Source organism: Pieris brassicae, chromosome 1 (assembly GCF_905147105.1).
Source record: "Pieris brassicae chromosome 1, ilPieBrab1.1, whole genome shotgun sequence".
In the NCBI taxonomy this organism is placed as follows: domain Eukaryota; kingdom Metazoa; phylum Arthropoda; class Insecta; order Lepidoptera; family Pieridae; genus Pieris; species Pieris brassicae.
In genome coordinates this window covers 12,009,753-12,029,850 of record NC_059665.1, presented here as the reverse complement: position 1 = coordinate 12,029,850, position 20,098 = coordinate 12,009,753, and the positions used below count along the sequence as shown (strand labels likewise).

General features: G+C 38.7%; 1 protein-coding gene and 1 pseudogene across 4 annotated transcripts; both read right to left on the bottom strand.

The window, feature by feature from the left end:
• Positions 1–14: 14 nt before the first annotated feature.
• LOC123715353 (hemicentin-1-like) lies at positions 15–20,085 on the bottom strand. 4 transcript variants are annotated; one of them, XM_045670356.1, is made up of 41 exons: positions 20,070–20,085; positions 12,968–13,155; positions 12,711–12,783; positions 12,517–12,545; positions 12,316–12,431; positions 12,119–12,240; positions 11,808–11,948; positions 11,621–11,734; positions 11,249–11,518; positions 10,994–11,166; positions 10,755–10,923; positions 10,425–10,664; positions 9,988–10,060; positions 9,488–9,696; positions 9,254–9,410; positions 9,045–9,169; positions 8,789–8,957; positions 8,612–8,706; positions 8,364–8,517; positions 8,138–8,259; positions 7,871–8,014; positions 5,860–5,994; positions 5,658–5,773; positions 5,346–5,576; positions 5,110–5,263; positions 4,912–5,029; positions 4,620–4,830; positions 3,256–3,475; positions 2,853–3,155; positions 2,597–2,775; positions 2,290–2,511; positions 2,008–2,170; positions 1,815–1,931; positions 1,597–1,691; positions 1,379–1,510; positions 1,222–1,308; positions 1,043–1,139; positions 717–830; positions 509–637; positions 260–385; positions 15–188 (listed from the first exon to the last, which is right to left on the bottom strand). In XM_045670356.1, exons 6-41 carry the CDS (start codon positions 12,204–12,206, stop codon positions 97–99), a joined length of 5,484 nt encoding a protein of 1,827 aa, XP_045526312.1. In that variant the 5' UTR covers positions 12,207–12,240; positions 12,316–12,431; positions 12,517–12,545; positions 12,711–12,783; positions 12,968–13,155; positions 20,070–20,085; the 3' UTR covers positions 15–96. The 4 variants fall into 4 exon arrangements, with proteins under 4 accessions (XP_045526312.1, XP_045526287.1, XP_045526304.1 ...); XM_045670331.1 differs by lacking the exon at positions 20,070–20,085 and adding an exon at positions 18,853–19,852; XM_045670348.1 differs by lacking the exon at positions 20,070–20,085 and adding an exon at positions 19,488–19,628.
• LOC123715449 lies at positions 13,162–16,500 on the bottom strand (annotated as a pseudogene).
• Positions 20,086–20,098: the final 13 nt, after the last annotated feature.

Below are 20,098 nucleotides of genomic sequence, written 5' to 3'. Positions count from 1 at the left end.
AGAAGACCGTTAAGTTAGGAATATCGAATAAGTATTTATTTATATTTTTTATGCTATAAAGATGTAAATAACGTATAAAAAATACGAACGGCGACGTTACATTTTCTCGTATCGACCTCTCGCTTGGCCGGGGAAATCTAGCGACGTACTCGAATACTCCTCCCCGAAGTCCTCGTACGAGGGCACACCTGTGGAAACGAGAAGGAAATGAGAGCCAAAGGTGCGAGGAGAGGAAACGAGAGCGAAGCGACGTACGTACGCGGCACACAGCGACGTCTGTCCTCGTGCAAGCGCAGATGCGCGGGACACGCGCAAGCGAATCCTCCCGCCGTGTTCACGCACGCGAACTCACAGCCGGACGTCTTCTGCTCACATTCGTTCACGTCTGAAACATCGAGCGCCCCATTTCATGACATATGAACCGGTACCTATTTTATTGTTGTTGTATGGTAAAATTGGCCGGTATAGTAGAACTATAGTAAAAAAATGATTACGATAAACGACGAACCCAAACAGCGCTGTCCAGCCCCGAGGGATACGTAGCCCCTGGGACACGAACACCGGTACCCACCGACTACGTTCGTGCACACTTGGGTTCTATGGCACCGGTTCGTGTCTAGGGTGCACTCGTCTATATCTATCGAAAGAAAAGGGAAATTAATTTAAATAGCTAACTAGGCTCGTATCCGTCACGGCCCTTGTGGTCGAGTGCTCACCGAGACAGACGTCGTCGGCTCGGTCGTGCCAGAGGCCAGGGGCGCAGGAGCCTCGATCGCTCTCGTCCAAGTTCTCCGTCACCTTTACTTCGTAATATGGAGACGGTTTATTCACTGAAACGTGAAATAACTTTATACCACTTAAACGTGTTCGAAGTTACTGGAAATATATTTTTTTAATCATATTATTAAGTAAATATTCAGTTTATTCCTTCTCTTTCTTTCTTTTATTTATAGTCACTTAAACTGTGGCGGTTTGACTTTTGAATAACTTATTAACCGTGATTTCGAGATAAGTAAAACTAAGTAAACACACACTAAAATACCTGAATACGTTGAGTAAAAGTCGTCGTAATCTTCCACTACAGAGCTCCGAGATTCTGGTGGTACTTCAAACGTTATCTCCGGCAAATAATCCAATTTCTGTAAAATATAAATTCCATTTTTCTACCTTTCACAATGCAGTGTGCAATGTGCTAGCGACGCATTAGGAATAAACGGTTACCGAATTTCTGTTGACGATTGCACCGCCGTATACTTTGTTCGTCGAAGAGCTCGTCCGACACGGAGGGAGGCTCGGACATTTCCTTATCTGGAAAGAAAAAAATACTTTAATATAAACAAAACTCGGTTTCCTCTACAGTGAGTTTAAGAGCTTTTACCTGGACGTTATCTCCGCTACAAGAGGCGCGTAGTGTACAAGCGCGCGTGCGCGTCTGCGTGCCGGACCCGCAACGCGACGAACATGCAGACCAGCGAGACCAGGCAGACCAGTGCGATAAAGATACTTCCTCCTGACGATGTTATGTTATTTTCAACAGTTTAGTTTGATTATATAAATAAATAATATGCAATTGTATTTCTATATAATCTTAAATACCTCACATGGTGGCATGTGACATTTTCTTCTATCCACAGTACTGCCTTTGCAAGCGGACTCTTCTAAAAGTATTTTTTCTGTTTGGGTAGTTTTATCTGAGAAGTAATATAACATTTGGAACTCTTTGTAACAAATCATAATAATATATAAAAAAGATAATTCAAGACATTCGTGAAAATATAAAACGTCGAGTTAAGCTTCATTAAGCCTCCACTCACCATACACGTTGTCACCGTCGTCTATATATTGACAGAGGCGCGTGCGCTTCTGATAGCCGTGTCCGCACGTCACATTGCAGTAACTCCAGCCCGACCAACCGCTCCATTTACCTGGCACTGAAATATTGTGTTTTTCGTTTTATAGTTTCTCCTTAGCATCAAATGAATACGACGTGGTAGGTCATACGAATACCTCGCACGACGAGATCGAATCTCTTGTGGGCGGTGCCGGCCTCGTTCTCGGCTATGCAGATGTACTGCCCTGCGTCTCGAACGCTCACGCTCCAAATGGATAGGAGACTCGTGCTTAAGAGATTTTCTATGTTCGGCAAATTCTCATGCAGCCTTTGGATATCCTGAAAATGATTTTTACGTTTATTATGAACAGTTTTGGAACATAATTAATTGGTCTGATATCTCGTTCTCACTAACAAAAGTGATACCCCATATAATGATCATGTTATTCGTCAATTACCTTCAACCAAGTAATCCTCGGTGGAGGATTCCCATCAGTCTCACATTTCAATACAATGCTGCGTCGCAACGCGATCACGTGTTTCTCGGAAGCATTTCCTCTAGGCGCAATAGATGGCGCTTTCTGAACCACCACGTCGAATATTATCTCGGTGGAACCAACTTTGTTGGTCATTACACAGGAATATTTGCCGCTATCGAGCACGTCTGTATTGTTTATGGCCTAGAATTGAACATTTTAAATACACGTTGTCCATTTCAGACGTCGTTTCAACTGCACCCTTAGGACTGAGTATTTTAATACTTACTAAAGTGTAGTTATCCCTTGACAGATTTATTTTGGCGGTCGGTTCCAGCTCGGTGTAGGGATGTTTGACCCAGGTCACGTGGGGCGGAGGGCGACCCGTCGCAGGACATGTCATATTCAATAATTGTCCCATATAAATACTTATATGTTTCGTATCATCTTTCGGCTGAGGTGGGGCCACTAAAAAGAGTAATACGCGCGTCGAATTCAAGCCTTAATGGTTTGAATGCATTTTCAAAAGAAGTCAAATATGATACCTAAAACATCGAGTAGGTACACGACGCTTGTTTCCCCAACATTGTTTCTGGCAACACACGTGTAATTTCCAGTGTGTTCTTCTTTAGCCCGCCGCACAACTATAACTTCCCCGAAATCCTCGGACACCATGCTCTCATCATATAATTTTAGTGGCAACCCATTCTTGAACCAGTATATTTCGGGAACAGGGTTTCCGTATGCATGGCAGTGCATGTAAAAAGACTGTTCCGATAGCACATTCAAATTTATTACATTTGTGTCATTTATATTCTGGGTCAGACTTCCAAAAATTCTTGGTGGTTCTGAAAAAATTTCAATATTCAAAATGGTGTGAAGCAACATTGCCATTTTAAAGTAGCTGATTAATAAACACTGTTCTATTCTATACTTGAAAAAACTCACCCAGAACGTTGACCCTTATATCCCTCTCGTCGAAGCCACCCTCATTCGCAACGAGACATGTATATTTGCCTGCCTGAGTCAAGGTCACGTTGGCAAGGAACAGATCAGCGTAAGAAATATTTGCGATATTTTGGCTCACTTTATAACCATTTCGGAACCATTGGATGGTCGGAAAAGGATTGCCTGTCGCAGAGCAGGTTACTCGCACGTCATTCTTGAGCTGAAAAGTGTTTTTTAATACAATTGGACGTATAGCGTTCAGGATGTGCGCTATTCCATAAAAAAGTCAATGGCGCTACAACCTTTTTAGGTCTGGACCTCAGATTTCTGTATCTGTTTCATGATCATTTGTTAATCGAATAGACAAGTAGGTGATCAGCCTTATGTGCCTGACACACGCCGTCTACGTTTTTGGGTCTAAGGCAAACCGGTTTCCTCACGATATTTTCCTTCACCGTTCGAGCTAATGTTAAATGCGCACATAGAAAGAAAATCCATTGGTGCACAGCCGGGGATCGAACCTTCAACCTCAGAGATGAGAGTCGCACGCTGGAGCCACTAGGCCAACACTGCTCACAGCGCTATTACATACTCGAGCTTTTTCTTTACCTTTTCCGCACTCGTGCGTTCTCTTACCCAACTGTCAAAATAATGTCTTTTAAAAAGAAAATACCAACCACGAAGTTTTTACTAAAACAAATTTATAGAAGTTTTTATGATTCATGCAAAAAAATTCTAAAAAGAAGCTACTAATTTGCTTCAATATCAGATTTCATGATTTGATCAATGAAATTAATTTCATTTCATCTCATTAAATTTCAATTTCATTTTATATCAATAAATAAATCTACTGAAGACTTGGCATAGTTCCCTTTGCCTGCCCAGAATGAGTGAAGAAAACAAAAAAAAAGTGCTTATATTCTTTTACGGTTGGCGCCATTTTCCAAGTGTTCTTGCGAGTTTAGTTGTTGCACAAAATGACTAATTTCAACGATATTTTATTTGAATTAACACCACTCGAACTCAGTATAATAGCACAAAATGCTTTGGAGAACAACTTACCGGAAAAGTAAAAAAAGTCGCTACATATCTACATACGACGAATTAATTGCGTGGAGAGAAGAGAAAAAAGCAAATAGTTTTATTAAATTGTTTTATGAAAAGCAACCGTGATTGCAACTTGTTCCAACTGTTAACCCTCACCTTCGGCTGCGCATGAAATAAATATACTACTGAAGCTGAACTTGAACAACTGCACCGCGATATTAGCAAACTCCTCTCGCTTTAGACATTAACAACTACGCCAAGATAAACTATATTAGTCTAGGCGTTAAAAATTTGATAGTAATTAATCATTAACTTACAGCTACGTCCACACTTTTCTCTACATTATTTCCTTCTCCTCCTACAAAAAAGGCAATATCTTTCACTATAGCAGCACTAACTACGGTGACTTTGTAGACTAGGTGCGTGACTCCAGCTTTGTTCTTTGCGTCACAGCGAAAAATTCCTTCAGATTGTATAGATACGTTTATCGATATTAGAGTCAAGTTAACAATATGCCAATCCGTGTTTCTGCAAAATTAAAAAAAATTGTAAAGCTTTTGTAATCGTAAAAATATGATTAAAACACTATTAATCTAGAAATGAATTTACTCGAAAGTCCATGATATCTCGGGTAGGGGATGTCCCTTCGCCATACATTCGAGGGTCGCGTTCGTCCCTTCTTTCAAATACACCTCGAGCAGATCAAATTCGGAAATGTATGGCGGTACTGAAATAGTTTTAAAATCAAATTAAATTATTCCCTTCTCTAATTCAAATATGACTGTGATCTAAAAATAATGTATATACCTAGAACATCTAACTTGAATTCTCTAATTACGCTTCCATACTCGTTGCTAACCACACATTTATATATTCCACTACGGCGTGTCTGTGCGTTCATCACCTTCAACTTGTGCCCGTCCTCTCCTATTAGCAATTTGGAATCGAAGAACCATTGTATCTACAAATAAGTAAGTAAGCAGATGAGTAACGAGAGCGACCCAAATGTAATAATGTTCAGGTAATGTTATAGACTAACTAACGTTTGCCCGTGGATTAGCATCAAAGACACAGTCAAAGAATGCGTCATCACCCTTTAAGAGCTGCACTTCATTTTCCGGTCGATTCACAAAGCTCGGAGGCCACACAATGTTGACAGTGACCAAAGCATGGGTGGAGCCAACCCTGTTGGTCACGACGCATGCATACTGTCCGGATACGGATCGGCTCACGTTCGAAAGCGTTAGAGAGCCGTTCGCTATTAACACTGCATCCTGTTGGAATATCTATGTTTAAATTTAACAATTTTATCAACACAATTGCTTAAAATGGAAATAATATAATAAAAATCGAACCTTATACCATTTGACACGTTCCCAGTGCCGGACGGGACACTCCAATACTGCACTGGTACCTTCGACGAGGTCTCTCACTGACGATTTAGCTTCGTCTGATTGGCGTGTTGGCATAGCTGCATTACGTTAGTGCATGTATATTAATATAAGACTTCTTTTATTTAGATAATTGTGTAGTGTTTTATGGATATAAATAACTTACAATAAACCTGTACTTGAACAATTCTACTGATATTTCCAAGAGAGTTCTTAGCGATACATGTGTAGTTGCCACTCATCTCCAATGTTGGCTGTTTTATTGTTAAAGTACCATCGTCATTTATTTCATATCGGGAATCTAAACAACAAAGTCAATTTGTTTATTTGCAGCATAATGGCTAAAATTTTAACAAAAACCGTTATTAGACAATAAAAAAATATTTTATAACGTTAGCAGAAAACTTCTTGGATAGCAGTTAGCAGAAAATTAATCTACTTTAAGTAGGTGCGTTAAAATCATAGTAAATTACCCATTCACGCTTAGGAGGAGAATGAGACCGAGAACGAGAGGAGAACGAGAGGAGAACGAGAGCAAGCGGGGAATGGGAGATGACGCTAAAATGTACGAGTGGAATGCATGGGTAAAATATCTAATCTCCTTTAGCAAATATGCGCTTTTAAATTGAATTCAAGTCATAAAATAAAATAAGTCCCCATTCAGGACTTCCTAGAAATTATTTTTTACTTTTCGATCGTTACCCCATAGTATTTCATATATCCGCGAGAGGGACGTCCTTTAACAGCGACTAGTGAAGATATCATCAGTGCTACGCGACACATGATAGAGGAAGAAAAGAGAGTGACCTATCAGCAGATACGGGAAGCCTGGGCATGTTATGAGTCAAGTTCAAAAAATATTACACGAACATTTAGGCGTCAGGAAGCTTTGTACCAGATACATTCCCCATACTTTAACCGACGACCAGAAACACCTTAGCATGGACAGGCGTCGCCAAATGTAAGATAATGCTATATTTGACATCGTCACAGGTGATGAAAGCTGCATATATTGCTACGAACCCGAAACCAAAAGACATTCAGCTCAGTGGGTGTTTCCTTTCAAGCATCGGCCAACTCAGGTAAAGAAAGGAAGAAGTCAAGGAAAAAAGATGATTGCCTCATTCTTTGGTCGGAAAGGTCGTTTCTCAACAGTTGTGCTGCAGGACAGTTACTGCAGACTGGTATGCCACACGCCATTTTACTGTTGACTTGGAAAAAATAAGACAACAGCGCCCTCGAAGCAAGATCCTCCTTGACACTGCTCAGCGCACTCCGCAAAACTGATTGAATATTTGACTATGGCAGGTGTCGAGGTAATGAGTCATCCATCCAGCCGACCTTCATTTATTCTCAAGAACTAAAGATAAAATTCGAGGTATTCGCTTTACGAGCCCTGAAGATGCGGTGAATGCGTACGAATTAAGCCGTTTTTCATTTTCTAAACATTTTCAGTGTTACCAACTAAATTCCGCAGGACAAACATTAACCTTCTAAATAAAGCATCTATGATATGCTGCGCAAACGTGAAATCCGGAATATACAAAACACGCAGTTTACGGACTTTGCCTATGCGTCTAACAAGTTTAGTTCCTAATCTATAGTCGTAGAGTGTGTTATTCGGAGTGACACCGGAAATCATCACTTCGCATTTGTATAGTTAAAGTGGAGTTTATTTAATTCACTCCAATGAGGTTTAAAGAAGTTTGACCAAGTTCAGCTACATACAGAAAGTCATTGTTTGTATTAATTACCTTAATGCCAGTACTTGTTGGATATGGTTACGAGATATATTGTCTGCATTTAACAGGTCAATTACGATTCGATGTATGTATCGATAGATCTTCGATAACTAGAAAAAATTGGCCAAATTCTGGAGAAGTCAGACATCTACCTGAGACAGCTTATCAGTTTCTTGAGACATATTATCAGCCATTTTTGCCATTGTATTGACTGGTCTATACATGTGCTGGGGTGGAGTATGGGGCAAGCATTCAGGTAACATTAAAGATAGAAGGCACATTTCAAACTCCTTCGCAAAAGAACACAAGGTCACAATGGGCCTGTAGTTTCCGACTGTGCTTCTATAATTTATTTAAGGAAGTGGCGTCGCCAGATGTCTTCCATAACGTCAGGTACCCCTAAATATAAAATCATATTGAAAGTTATAAACCTACCTCTGTCTAAATAAACCCCGTCTTTAACCCATAGCATATAAGGGCGGGGTTTCCCTGTCGCTTTACAACTAAGTACCATGTATAGATCTTTTCCGGCTATTCCGATATACTCATCTAAGCTTTCAGTGTCGAAAACGGGGCGTTCTGAAAATGTAGGTATTGGTCTAAATGGCTTTTATAAAACTTTAAAATAATAAATCATTAACGTAACAAGAAAGATTTTTATGAATCAGTAGAAAAACTAACTTACGGCGAGTATATACCTACCTTCAACAATTACATAAAAAGTTTTAATTGCTACACCGGCAACGTTTTCAGCGACACACACAAACTCTCCTTCCATATCCATGGTCACATTGTGTAAAAATAAACTGCCTACATCGTTGAAACTGTAACGAATTTATTAAAATGTTACTCGACTTTTGATGTTTGATTTGTTTTTATAAAATATATAACACGGGTGCGTAAGTAACAACCGCGTAATTCTACTTACCTGATATTTGTCGTATTAGCTTGAAGTGATTTTTCATTGAACTCCCAAACTATAGTTGGAACCGGAAACCCGACGACATCACAGTTTAATGTCGCATTGTCCGCTACTCGTACATTTAAAATGTTTTCTAGAGGTGGATCGATTGAAGGCGCCACTGAAAAAACGACGAGACTTGATAAATATTTCTCTAATATTATATGATTAATACCATAAAATATGTAAAAACAAGTAAAGGTAAATATGCCTACCCCAAACATACAGAGTAAAGTTGATAGTGGCGAAGCCATACCCGTTGCTCGCTTCACAAACGTATTCGCCGAAGTCGGTTAAATTCGCTACAAATCTGTAATTTGAGTGAAGTCAAAATACATATTTCTCGTAAATTTTTCTTTGGGCTGATACAATAAAATTATAAAAAAAATTACCTGATTCCATATTCATCGATAAACTTTCGCCCCTCAAATATAGGTTTCCCATTATGTGTCCACTTTACAGTGGGGGACGGTAGACCCCGAGCAAGGCAGGGAAACTGAACTAGTTGCCCTTCTAATATTTCCTTCTCGGGATCTGCGTTTGACTCTATTACGGGAACCTCTGAAAGTTAAGAGTTTCGTTATATATTTAAAGAAATTCTTCGTATTACTTAAACAAACCCGTTAATAAGTACCAATAAGCACTCACGATAAACGTTAATTGTGAAGTTGTGACCCACGGAGCCCAATGGACTCAGGGCTTCACAAGAGTAAATACCGTTTTCGTACTCAGTCACATTGCGTATCATTAGATCGTTATCTTCACTCAGATATCTGAAAAGAACATTTTCCCACAATACACAATGTCATTTAATGTTTTAAAGTTATACAATTCCATTAAACAAGTTTTAAACTAACATATTTTTAGAGAACGCAATCGTCTGGTAGTCCTTAGTCCATACGATGACGGGCGGCGGATTCCCAATCGCGTCGCAACTGAGTTTCAATTTATCACCGAGTTTTACATTCATTGGACTGGACTGGAGAATCTCTGGGCTTTTTAATTCTGGTGGATCTGTAAAGAAAACAAAATTATAAATCAAGTCAGATTTCCAGTTTACATTTAAGCATATTCAATAGAAAAATACTCACATTGAACAATCAGCTCGATGCCATATTGATCTTTTCCCAGGATATTATGTGCGATACACCGGTACATTCCCTCAACGTCTGTATTTGCACTCGATATATTTAAATCATCTCTATCAATGAGAACATCTTTTGGCAAACTTGTATAATTTGTCGAGTTGTTTCGTTTGTGCTGCCATGATAGAGTTGGTTTTGGGTTGCCTTTGATAACCCTAAATATAAAACGTCTTCTATAATACAAACGTATTTGGTAATTTACCTACGCGGACTTAATAATCAATTTAAGTATCCCAATATAATATTGAGTGACCAAATACAGTTAATAACGTAACTGGAATGGTTTAGGTACATGTACAGGAACTACATGGAGTCACACTAGACACCTGTTAATCTGTGAGCTTTAAAATTTTGGCCCAGACGCAAAAGTGATCTATGTTCCTTAACGGGTTTAATAACCGTTATATTTCCCGATAACAATTAGAATAAATAATACAAAATCTTACCTACATGTCAAAACAACTGATTTTCCTTTTTGAGTGACGATGTTGGCTGGGACTTTTGATAACCTGGGAACATCTATAAACATATGAATAATTTATAGCAGATTGAAGCACTAATTGACACAATGCAGAAGAAGATAAAATTATTTCGAATATATTAAAAAGTAAAACTACATTAATTGATCCAGAAATAACACATAAAATACTGAAATAACAATGGGGATAAAGTGATAAGAGTAAAGAAGCAAGGTAATAGAGCCCTAGAGGTGGAAAGCAAGAGAAGAAGCAAGCAGGTGAGTTTTGGGAGGACGACATAAGAAAGATACCAATAAGAAAGGTTGAATGGTATATAATAGCAAAAGACAGATCAACACTTGATCAACAATTGAATGGAGGTCTTTGTCGACAAACATTAAAATATAAAAATGATTTCAACTTACCCAAACCTTTAACCGTGAGTGTTGCATTCACCTGTAGGACTTCATACTCGTTTTCAGCAACACACGAGTACGAGCCGAGATCGTCGAAATCTACAATCTCGATGGTTATAGAAAAATTTTGCATCTTGGTGGAATCGGCTGGAAGCTGTGTATCATTGTGAAACCACGATATTTTTGGTGGAGGATACGAGTCTACTTGGCATGCCAGTTTGACTTTTGAGTAGATTTCAACTGATTGATCTATGGAAATAATATTTGTTATTTATAATTGTTTGCTGGTCTGCAATTCCATTAATGTTGTTTTATTCTAATTACTAGTATGTCACACACCCCTGAAGCCCTCGACCAAAATCATTTTTCGTCTCACTCGCACGGTGATGCTGTCTTGCTCGATCCCTTCAGTATTTTCCCCAAAGCAGAAATAAGTTCCATTTACAGGCTCTTTGGTGCTGTCCAAAGTAAGAACGCTTTTATATAGGTTTGACGATATTGTAGTTACCTAAAAAAATATAACATATACAGAAACAAATACGTGATTTAAACGCCAAAATTGAGAATGTAGTAATTACTTCGTGTGGAAGAAATCGTTCAGTTTCCATGTGCCACAGAATCCGCGGTTTCGGCTTGGCAAGTACTATACACGCGACTTTGGCTATCGCTCCGCTTGAAACTGTCATATTATGAGAGCCCTGTATTTTAACTTCCGGTTTGATTAGTACACGAAGTTCTAGTGAGTCGGATGCTGGAAAACACATTTATTTGTAAAACATGTACGGTTACGTTAACGGTCCCATAAAATATTAAACATTTTCATTCTTTCATACCTGTATAATTGTATCTGACGGCAACACACGTCCAAACCCCATCTTCCACAACATCATGTATATCTAAAAGTGCATTATAAGAGCCGTTCACATCGACTCGGTCCACGATATGTTTCTTCGGGTCCATCCAATACATTTGCTGGGCGTTCTCTATACAACACACGAATTGCGCGCGTGTGTGCGCGTGGCGTGTCAGCGTGTGCGGCCCGAGAATGTGAGCCAGGGGATGAGATTGGATGCTAATGTGAGTAGATGAGTTTGAAGCCCCACCTGGTTATAGCAAACGTGCATTCATATTACTGTAAGTATACTTGACTTATTTACTAGACAAACGTAAATATTGGAAAGGTCTCTTTTTCATTTTTCTCTCACCCTTATTAATCGCAACACACGTGTACATTCCTTGGTCTTGTTCTGTCGCATTTTGTATCGTTTTAGTGAAAAAGTATACTCCATCAGGATTATACTCTAACGCAAACTGTATATCTAAAAAAATACATAAATTAACAATTCCAAATACATTTATTATTTTCAATTAATCATAGCAAAAAATTATTACCATAGTTGTGGTCTGTTCCGTTAAAAAGTATATATGCTTTTCGCAGTGAAGTGTCGCTGATTGCTGAACACGAAATAGTCAGATTTTTCTCTATCACAACTGTACTATTAAGTGGTGATACAATAATTTGAGGAGGTTCCACTAAAAAGCAATAGAAATTATATTTATACAAGAACAGGCAGCTAGACAACATATTTAAGCCTTTATTAGACGCAACGGCCGACTATTGAAATATTCCTTGGCATTCGATTATCTTTTTACGAGGGAATCTCGTTAAGCATTTACTATTCAAACTACGGTATTGACTATACCTATGAGATCTACGACTGTCACCGCAGAAGATGACCCAGCAACGTTGACGGCAACGCATTCATATTGGCCGACGTCCAGTTCCGACATATCTTGTATCACGTATTGCACTGAGGTGCTCTGCCTAAGCCAGGGAATTTATATTATTTAAAACCATTACACACTGAGCTTATTCACAAATATTCAACTCATAACTCACAAACTGGAAATGTTCGACTGTGTTGTCTGTCCGCCTCTGTGCCATCCTGCCGTGACTGGGACGAGGCTCTCAACTTTACACGCCAACACTATTCGATCGTGCGCTTGCGCCTCTATCTTACAATTAATTCAATGACTTTAAATTACGCCAACACTTTAAATAAATAAATAATAAAAATTACAAAAGTATTGAACTTCTTACCTTTTCAGTTACAGCCAAATTAGGAGTATCTGTAAGAAAGATATCATAAAGACTCATGATGTATTTGGTGAAGAAGCCTACTTTTACGAACAATTAATCACTTTTACAGTGTGTCTTATACCTCATACAAAGTTCTTATATATTATAAGTTCGCACTACAGTAAAATGATATAAAAAATGGTTTCGGAACTCACCAGGAGATTTCCCTTGTATTGCAGTAGCGCCAACTCTTCTCAAACTATTGCCATTCTTGTCAACTCCATTTATCTAAATAAGTGTTTGAATTCATACTATAATAGAGGACTTCAATCAAATTGTTGCGAATCAGTCCATCGCAGCAACTGAATTATATCCCAATATAGTGCAAAAAGTATCTACTTCGAATATAAGTTATTATGTGATTCCACGTCAAAATGCGTATTTGAGGTATTCAAGATAAGAAATGACTTACAGAAATATAGAACAATTCTTCTGGCGGTAAAAACGCTCTCGTTACGTATAGATTTGTCCTAATATCCAACAAATTGAGCGGAACTTCGAACAATATCTTTCCGTTTAAACTTAATACCTCCACATAATTTATCTTTTCGGCTACGTTAGAATAATCGCTTAGAGATATAACCAGGTGGTTATAGGTACCTGAAATCAAAGAAAATTGTTAAAACTAATATAATGTGAATGTTCTATCTTTAGCGGATAGATGGTGTAAATGAAATGCCCAGATACTTTATAAATTAATATAATTCAAAAAAGGATGTGAATTGTACAATGATCGTAGGTCAAGTGACATGAGTACACAGATTTGTATGAAGAATCTCCAAGCGCCTGATGCGGGGGACGGCAGTGTTCACGCGATGGTGTTTTGGCGTAATATTTGCGCAGGCGTTAAGCCTGAACATCCTCCCGGCCGTTGAAAGATTTCAACCTTGAAGTTCCTCGGCTGTCGGCAGCTTGCACAGCCTTACTAGAGATCGGCGCACACAGCCATTATTAGTGGTGATGTCTGCCACTCTCGCTGTTCCATCGGATCCCGTGATGAGGCGTAGTAATCTCCCGAGCTCCCAAGAGAGTGAAGGAGCATTGTCATCTGCCAAGAGTACCATATCTCTATGTCCAGCTTTGATGTACTGCTTTTCCATTTTATTCTCTGCTGCATCTCAGACAGATATTCACGCTGCCACCTTTGCCAGAAGTGTTGCTGCATTTTTTCTAAGCGTTCATAGCGTTGAAGTTTACATTCCTTAGAGTCACCCAGATGTGGCGACGGTGGAGCAGTTAACGGTCTCCCGATCAGGAAGTGTCCTGGGGAAAGGGAAAGGAGGTCATTAGGAGAGGATGATAGGGACAACACAACGGACGGCTGTTCAAAATCGCCTCCACCTGCGTAAACAAAGTACATATTAAGTTCCTCAAAAGTGAGGTGGCTATTTCCAACGACGCGTTTTAAGTGGAATTTTTTCGATTTAACGCCGGCTTCCCATATACCACCAAAATGAGGAGAGTAAGCCGGAATAAACTTAAACTGGATAGAATTTTGACTTGCGAAATGAAATAGAGGGTTTTGATTTTGCTTGATAAATGATCCTAACTCCCTTGCGGTTGCTACGAAGTTAGTTCCGTTATCACAAAATATTTCCGTTGGTCTGCCTCTGCGCGCTACAAAATGACGAAGTGCCATTATGGATGCATCCTTAGTTAAATAACTCACAGCTTCGAGATGGATGCATTTATAATGCAGACAAACGAACAAACACATGTAGCATTTTATTAAACGACTTCCACGGCCCTTACGATTTACGATCGTGAACGGTCCTGCGAATTCCAGACCCACTGACAAAAACTGATGCCCTGGGGTTATACGTTGGAGTGGTAGATTACCCATTTTAGGTAATGTAACGTTTCACCGCGTACACATCTACATCGAACACAGTTATTAACTGTCCGCCATGCGAGATGTCGTCCGTTTACTGGCCACACTGTTTCCCTTACAATAGTTAATAACCGTAATGGACCCGCGCGCATTTTGTTGACGTGTTCTCTTTCCAAATGCAGTCTTGTTAACCTGTGCGAGGCATGAAGTAAAATTGGGTGCCTTTTCTCATATGAATAATAATTAGCCGCATCCAACCGACCTCCAACTCGTATTATTTTATTATTTAAGAACGGAGACAAACTTAAAATTTTGCTTTTATTACTTAAGGGTCTATTTTTAGTTAGCAGGTCGTATTCAGTTGTGATGGATTGAGTTTGAGCGATAATACATAATGAATGCCATGAATCACGTAATTCCTCAACTGTTAATAAACCTCCGCGTTTCGCATTGCTATTTTTAGTATAATAAATATGAATCTTTGCACGTAAGTAAGCAAATAAACGTTGTAGTTTATTGAGAGAAGAATGTCTTTCAAAATCTAAAAAAAGGTTCACTAATTGTTGTAGAGTGCACTTTCAATTCGGGTAAAGGATCAGATTCCTTGGCATTCAATACTGGCCATTTGATTTAATTTTCAAGTAAAAATGTGGGTCCCGATCACCAAAGTGACAACGACATGATGTTCTTTGCATTTACCCCTCTTGAAATGAAATCAGCAGGATTTAAATCGGTTGGAACGTATCTCCATGATAGCGGTGAAGCATGCTCCAATATTTCGCTAATACGATTAGCTACAAATTTTTTCAGTCTAGTGATATCACCTTTAATCCAGCCCAGAACCACACTCCAGTCACACCAGCACACAATCCTTGCGGGCTTGTATCGTATAATATATATTGCCTTGTAGGAATCGACTACATTAGTAAGCTTAGTAGCGACCAAAGCGGCACATAACTCTAATCGTGGGATGCTGGTCGGCTTTAATGGTGCTACTTTAGACTTAGCACATAGTAATTGGACGGTGACGTCACCATTTGTGCTTATTGTCTTAATATAAACACATGATCCAAATGCGGACTGAGAAGCGTCACTAAACGAATGTAAATCTATATATTTAGGAGAATCACATAACACCATCCTCGGAATTTTTAAATTTTAAGTTGTCCGAAAATTTTGTCCATTCCTTTTTTATTTCGGAGGGTACTGGTTGATCCCAGTCACAACATCATTTTAAGTACTACTATTACTGTAAATATTTCAATCAAATATTTTGAAGGAATTTGACATTATAAAACGTTTCGTTATAGGTACATCTGGTTCCTGTGTCACTCTTATAGGAAAATGTAAAGTGTCGCTAGAGGGTTTCCATCCAGACATTCATTCCATTTATGTCAAGGTTATCAAATACATACTCTTGCTCTTATATTTTCGAAGATTAAAACAACCTAATTTTAATGCATTGGATACTGACTTTGGTATGTAAATTAATTACTGACGATCATCAGCTCCTGTTATTAAATCATCCACATAAAAATCATTTTGGATGATGTTTTTGATAAGTTCATCATCTTGTTCCTGTCCTAGCTGCCACAAACACCGTGTACTGAGGTAACTTGCGCTTGCTGTGCCATAGGTTAAGGTATTTAAGACCAACGTTTGGATGGCGCGTGACTCGTCCTCTCTCCACAAAATTAGCTGCAAGTTCCTATCACTTATCTCCAGTGAGTAGGTACTTGTATTGCCTTGCCCGCATTAAGATGGAAAAGAGGGTGTCTTGGACATTAGGGCCTACTATCAAAATGTCATTCAATGAGTAACCTGATGTAGAAGAGGCTGAGCCGTCGAATACTACGCGGAGCTTGGTAGACTCGCTCTCTTGACGTATGACCGCATGATGACACAAGTAGTACGCTGGGCGAGGGACAGGTGAACTATTATAGTTAGATACAGAGAGATGCCCTAATTCTGCATATTCTCTTATGAATTCGGTGTATTTAGATTTAAGGTTTGGATTACGCTTGAACCGTTTTTCTAAATTAATGAATCGTTTTTTCGCAAGATTGTAGCTACCACCTAAACAATCTACTAATTATTTCAAAGGTAATTTGACACAAAACCTACCTTCTTTATCTCTTATGGTATTAGCGAGAAAGTGCTTTTCACACTCGCTTTCATCTTCACTTATGATTGACTTTTTCGGAACTTCTTCAAACCCCCAAAATTTAGAAAGTAACTGTTCTATAGTTTCATTTAGAGATGAAGAGACAATGGCGTGATTACAGTGTATCCTATTGCTAGATACTACTAAATTTATAGAGCCAGAGATTATCCAACCTAACTGTGAACCCCTTACTTAGGATTGTTTGGTCCTAGCGAACGTTGTTCGTTGCTTAGAATGTCCCAGAAGAGATCAGCACCTATTAGAACATCTATGAAAGCTGGCTGATAAAACATGGGGTCAGCCAACTGAATATTTTCTGGTAATTTAAGTGACTTGATGTCAACCGGCGTCTTTGGTAAACGACCAGTGAGCTCATTTAACACAAAACACGATAACATTGCACTGAAATTACTATGTGTTGCTTTCAATTGAATATCACAACTTTCAATTACATTCATTAAACAAGTGTTGCCTATAACAATGACCTTTAGTATGTCAATGTGGCGAGACTTTAATGACAGTCTGGTCTTTAGGTACTCAGATATAAATGACGATTGGCTTCCGCAATCTAAAAGAGCACAAACTTTGACCTTTTGATGATCAAGTGGATTCGATACTTCAATGATAGCAGTAGATAATAACACCTGTTTTGTATTGTGATTAGAATGGTTAACGATAATTTTATTTTCATCTTGTTCATCAATGAAAGCGAGGTGGCTTGAGGAGGATGATGGGCGATGGAGCTGACTATTGTGACGCACGGTGCAGCCGGACATGGCCCCCTGCGACACTCACTTTCGGAGTGAGCTTGTCTCAAACAATAATTAACACACAATTTATACTTCGTCACGTCCATCATTCGCTCGTCAACCCCCTTCGCTTGAACGTTGGACAATCATATATCCTATGACGCTCATCGCAAATAATACACATAAATGTAGTATTTGGTTTCTAGCTATAAATATTGCTGGTGCTCGCAAACGATTTTACAACATTGTTTTGATTTTGACCTTGCCTTTGAATATAATTATTATTAGCTATAAAACGCACAAGGGCACTGGTCCACCTTTGGCAAATTTAATGGACAAAAGCGAGGAAATAAAAGCGGAACGGTCATGTTGAGGACAGGCAAAGAATATATCATTAAAATCCCCAACGTCATTGCCACAGTGACATATATCGTTAGGTAAAAGGTTAAGCCTTGCCAAATGCAAGGGAATGCATGCTTGGCCCAGTCTAGGTATATCGACCTGAATCGTGCTGTAATAACGACCTTTAGTCTGACTTGAAGAACGCCAAATGTTTGTCCAAGAATTCAGTAACTGAGATTTAGGATGGAGAGCCAAATCACAAGAAAAGTTTTTGTACGGAACCAGATCTCCGTCATTGACCGCAGCCTTGGCTATCGGTCTTGATATTGCCAAAAATACCTGAGTGCCCCGGAATCCAAGCAAAAAAAACTGTGCAATTTTTGATGTAACATCGATACAACAAATCACGACATGCAATAATGACTGGATGATTATTTCTGTTACTGGTAAAAAGAAATGTTTCCAAGGCTTGGAGGGCACTTTTGATGATTATTGCTGTCATTTACTGGAGGTATGGTTAATAAATATTGTTGAACTTTGTCTCTAAATAATGACCAGTTGGCATCCTTAAGTCTATATTTTAGCCAGGGAGGAGCCTTTAACGTCTTTTCGCCAATTTTTTTAGGAAATGATACAATTAGCGGAAATCGCTTCCATATAAAGACGATGGAGGCCACCAGTTTAATATTGGATCAAGGGAAGGACTTCACAGGGTAAGGTCTGGTGCACTGATACCCTCATGGGGCTTTGTCTTTCTAGTAGGACAACCAGAGTTTAGAAGGCATAAATTATTATCATCTAAGATGTCTACGATTGTAGCCCCATAATGATCAGACTTAGAACTTCCCCACATAGCATGTTGTGCATTGAAATCTCCCATGACCAAAATAGGGCGCGGGAGGGAAGATAGAATGCTACAAATATCGTCAAAGACTTCAGTGGAAGGGTGAGGTATATACATATTTACAATACAAATACTATTTACACTTGTAGCAATAATGGAAAATTTATCACTGTGATTAGGGATGGGTATGTGGACAAAGGGCACACTTCCCTTAAGAATTAGTGCAACTCCACCATACCCATCTCTTCTGTCTTCTCTAAGACAGATATGTCCTGGAATTCTTAAATTGAATCCAGGATGAAGCCTAGTCTCTTGAAGAGACACAGCATTGTAATTATTCAATAATTAAATTAAGTCACTTTTTTACCATTAATACTCCGGCAGTTCCATTGAATCACCAGAGACTGGTTTCGTTGATGGTCCTGTCTGTCCATGAGTTAAAAAACTTTTTGAAGAAGTGGCATCGTTGGACGGTATTTTAATTATGTCAGATTGTGTAAGGTATTGAATTATAGAAATTATGAGATCCTTTGTTATGATTTCTGACAAATCCCGAAACTCCAACCAACGGAAATAGGCGCTATCAAATTTGGCTATTTGAATTTGAGGTAGTTTCAACCCTAATTCGTGGGGGTGATTAGGATCATCTATGTAACATGACGCGTTGTGACCCGAATTGCGCCTTTTTTCGCATCCTAATTTTTTGGAGAAAAGAAACGTTATTTAATTCCATTAAACAGGCAATGCTATTTAAATAATTTTAAATTTTGTAATTTGTCTCTTGGCGGACGTTCTTCTAGTGATTAAATCGCGTAAACTTTGTTTATTAATTCTGTCATTAAATATAACACTTACGAACAAGCAACAACAAAACAATATAATTTAAACTTTTCTTTTTTGTAGTCAGTTAAATAAATATTGATTCTCTTTATTTAAATAGCAATGCAATTCCTGCGTAATTCAATTGAAATGGCTCACGTTCCTCGTTCTGGTGGTACTTGCCTCTCAGGGAACCTGGCTGCGCACGCTCAACAGTTCGCTTCCGGCCGGTGCAGGAGCCGCGGCCAGCCAATGTAATCCAACGGGATAAGTATGTACTTGCAAACGACGCACGGCGATGATAAATATTAGCCTGGAATATTCGGCAAATACGCTAAATATTGTATGTATAAACAATACGAAACGAGAAAACCTAAAATACGAAACCAACGTTACTTCGTAAAATAATTTAACTTTATATCAATTGAGTGACCTTTTATTGCTTGATATACTTCTGTTCCTCAAAGAACGGTTCGGTGGCCGTCGATACACAATCTTATACTAGAATAATAAGTCCTGTGTACATACCTAGTTACAATATCTTCTTACCAGGAAGAAAGGCACACAATATTATCAGCCGTAAGGATTTGGAGAAATTCTATTAGTTTGGGAACAAAGAGAGGTTAGACTGATGCTAATTAATACCTTGCCTCACTATAGTTCTCAAAAACGCACTAAACACTCACTATAAAATTCTAAGTAGTGGACTTAACTATTATAATTAACAAAAAGTATATATCAAAATAAAAATGTGTCTAACGTAACCCGAGTAAATCTCAACAATGACTCAAATA